A 3,226-nucleotide genomic window follows, 5' to 3' on the forward strand; every position below is an offset into this window, starting at 1 on the left:
CGACCAACGTGGTCTATCAAATTCTTTTAAATCAAATGATCGGTAGAAAGCAAGCATTGTTTCCTCACGACATCCTACCGGAAAAATCAATTGGTAGGTGAATCACTATCCACAAAAAATTAGAATATTATTTTTAAGAATTGAATAATTTATACGATGAGAATTCATAGTACGTAACTACTACTAGATAAAATACCTGTCACTCCCAAGCGATCATAACATTGGAATATGGCTCGAAAGGGATTCAACTTCATAAATCAGAGACTGAAAACAATCCCATATTTTCAACTTTGATAAAATTCCATGTGCTACCCCTTGAAAGGAATTGCCTCTACTGAAGCTAGTAATCTCTTCACAAAGAGATCTTATTCCTTTATCTCTATGCTTGTCGTATTGAGCGGCTGAGGTATACAAAATCTCAAAATATTGGTCACACAACATCTCAAAAAATACTCTAATTAAGCATAATACTAAGTAAATGATACTATCATAAGTTTACCTGCAAGTATTAAAAGCAACCCTGAGTTGTGTTAGGCCGTTGGGCGATAACGTCATGTTGTCGATTTCTTTCCAAGAGTAACGTATTGCTTCATATAAATTTGAGTCTATGTCCTATGAAGTTATAATAACAAAATGTTAGTCATTTGATCATATAAGCCAAACGGCCAAGTATACATGCATTTTAGAAGTTTAAAGTGACAAAAAAATACTTGAAAATCTTGGCTTACAATGGAGCAATACCCATCTAGTGATGTAGAATTACCATTTAACATTAACGGAGTAGACGAGGCCAGTGCACCAATGGCAATCTCTGGGTACTTCAAGCGAAACCAAATAGCCAAGGCTAGTTCAACAATACCCATCCGCTGATATGGTATTACTATATACCTAGTTTCGATTAAATTAAAGTATCCAGAGATTTTAAATATTTTAAAGATAAAAAGTGTTACTAATTTAAATTAATATGGGTCAAGTATATATATGTATATATATAGGCAATATATAATATATAATATAACATAAGTTTGTTTTTTAGAGTCCTATATTCATTATGTAAGTTTATATAAATGTTTATGTTAATAATTTAGAATAATAAATTAATTCACATTTGATTAAGAATTAGTTTATTTGATTTATATACATTGCAATTCTACTAGAAGATGTATGTTTTGAGCTTTTGAAAATACATTTAAGTTAAGCCAATTTATTTACTCTTATATTTATAATATGAGATATATAAGTAGTTAAAATGTAAAGAAATTATAAGTGTATAATATTGACTTGGTTACGTACCTTCACCATAGCTTATACCTGCAACTATTATAGGCGACCTATGTGCAAAGTAATTGGCATTCAAACTTTGAATTACATCTACATAGTCTTGAAACACCTGGTCTGTGGTTAGGAAATTCCTATCCGGATGATCAGTCATGGTTGCTTCTATAGAGTAGAGTGGAATTGATTGACTGTAGAAGCGATGGTTGAGGAGAAGGGGTGCCAAAAAACAAAGTAAATTAAATTAGATATCAATACTAACTAAATGTGACATTTACTTAAGATACATATTTTACTTGATGCTACTCTCTACAAGCTCTTTTTTTTTTTTTGAATTAATAAAAGAAAATTTATTTGATTGTTTTGTTTAATCCACAAAACGAATTACATTTGAAAATTTGGTGAAATCTATTAAAATTTAAATACAAGCGTATTACAGATGTGAATTAATTTTTTAGCTAGCTAGGTTTTACCATTTAGAACAAAATGTTAACCAAAATCCAAAGGGGTGAATTAATATAATTAAAAATGAAAGTTAAAAATAAAATTTGACTAGAATAGACATTATACCTCAATGTGAACTAACATTGCCCGAAATTTGGTTGCACTTTGATTTAGTACCCCGGATTCCATTAGTGTGTAGACTTCGCATTGTTCACTACCAAACAACACAAAAAGGGAGATTCTACTTGTGATTCTCCCCATAATGTGTCGCCTACGAGCAACCTCTACGTAAACAAGAGGTTTCCAGACCCAAAGTGATCTAACTTCTGGGTGTAATTTAGCAATTTCAAGTCACACACCCCATAAACAAGAAGAAATACAATGATCAATTTATAGATTTACAAGAACCTAGTGGTATTAAAATTAAAATAATTTTATCTCCTTTATTTCATTCATATAATAGTTTGCTAGTTTTGCATGTTTAGGTCTTTAATTAAAACACAAGTTAATGAGTTAATTTTCTAAAATTTTAGACAAACCAAATTAAAAATAGACCATCAAATACTTTGTAAAAAAAAAAAAGACAATCAAATACTGACCAAATTAATACTAGACAATAAAATACTAGACTAATCTTCTTTTGAGGAAAAATAATACTAGACTAATGAAATTCCTCAAGTGATACTAGACAATCAATTTTTTACAACATATCAACTAGAATTAAGTTGGAAAAACAAAATAACATTTAAGTTAAATTTCAAAATCGTACTCATGGCTAATGATGTCAAACAAAGTCACAAGTATGACCATGATTTAGTCACATCCATTTTTCTAAACTTTGCAAAACAGTAGGCATTAGGTCAAAGATATAAACCGTAACTACGAAATAAATCTTGAGTGCAAAAAATAAATAGTATTGTTACACATAAGATTAACTATCTAACTATAGTACTCCGTAATAATTAAAAAAAAATAAAAAATAATGTAGTGTATTGAATAAAGAGCATAAATTCATTAAAATAAAATTGTACGGTGTATGCCTTTATCTTGACAATAATTTTCACTCATAAACCATATTTAGCGATGAGATAAGTAATATTTATTTACATTGACTAGCTAACTGTTATACCTTAATAATATTCTCCGACCTTTCTAAAATATTGGAAATTATCAATATACCATCGCCACATATGAAAACATTTAAACTTACTTATAATATTACAACAAAAATAATTAAATTAATACTTTAAACTTACATTACAATCAAACAAAATAAAATAAAATAATAGAATATTGATTAATAATCTAATAAACTAAGTAAACGAGATTGTTATAATTAAAATTAACTGGCTCAAATCGAAAAACTCTTATGGGCTGTTAGCTTATATATATAACTAATAGGAAACATTGTTAGGAACTACCCCATAAATGACCTGTTTTGTGAAGAACTACCCAGATTTTTTTTGTTTGTAAACAACTACCTCTTTAACAATTTTCGTCCAATTTT

General features: G+C 28.7%; 1 protein-coding gene across 1 annotated transcript; it reads right to left on the reverse strand.

Annotated features, from left to right (window-relative positions):
• Positions 1 to 213: 213 nt before the first annotated feature.
• On the reverse strand, positions 214 to 1,432 carry LOC145575624 (uncharacterized). The gene is made up of 4 exons (XM_081633463.1): positions 1,294 to 1,432; positions 711 to 844; positions 500 to 612; positions 214 to 454 (listed from the first exon to the last, which is right to left on the reverse strand). The coding sequence occupies exons 1-4, from the start codon at positions 1,430 to 1,432 to the stop codon at positions 214 to 216; spliced, it is 627 nt and encodes a 208-aa protein (XP_081489589.1).
• Positions 1,433 to 3,226: the final 1,794 nt, after the last annotated feature.

This window comes from Chenopodium album, chromosome 13 (assembly GCF_948465745.1).
Source record: "Chenopodium album chromosome 13, dcCheAlbu1.1, whole genome shotgun sequence".
In the NCBI taxonomy this organism is placed as follows: domain Eukaryota; kingdom Viridiplantae; phylum Streptophyta; class Magnoliopsida; order Caryophyllales; family Amaranthaceae; genus Chenopodium; species Chenopodium album.

What these genes read in the sequence shown, in the direction of transcription:
- LOC145575624 (XM_081633463.1), bottom strand. Translation starts at nt 1,432, where the DNA reads ATGACTGATCATCCGGATAGGAATTTCCTAACCACAGACCAGGTGTTT. An exon ending in TTGTAAGCCAAGATTTTCAA is followed by an intron (nt 613 to 710) that starts GTATTTTTTTGT and finishes ATAACTTCATAG; the next exon opens with GACATAGACTCAAATTTATA. An exon ending in GTTGCTTTTAATACTTGCAG is followed by an intron (nt 455 to 499) that starts GTAAACTTATGA and finishes ATGCTTAATTAG; the next exon opens with AGTATTTTTTGAGATGTTGT.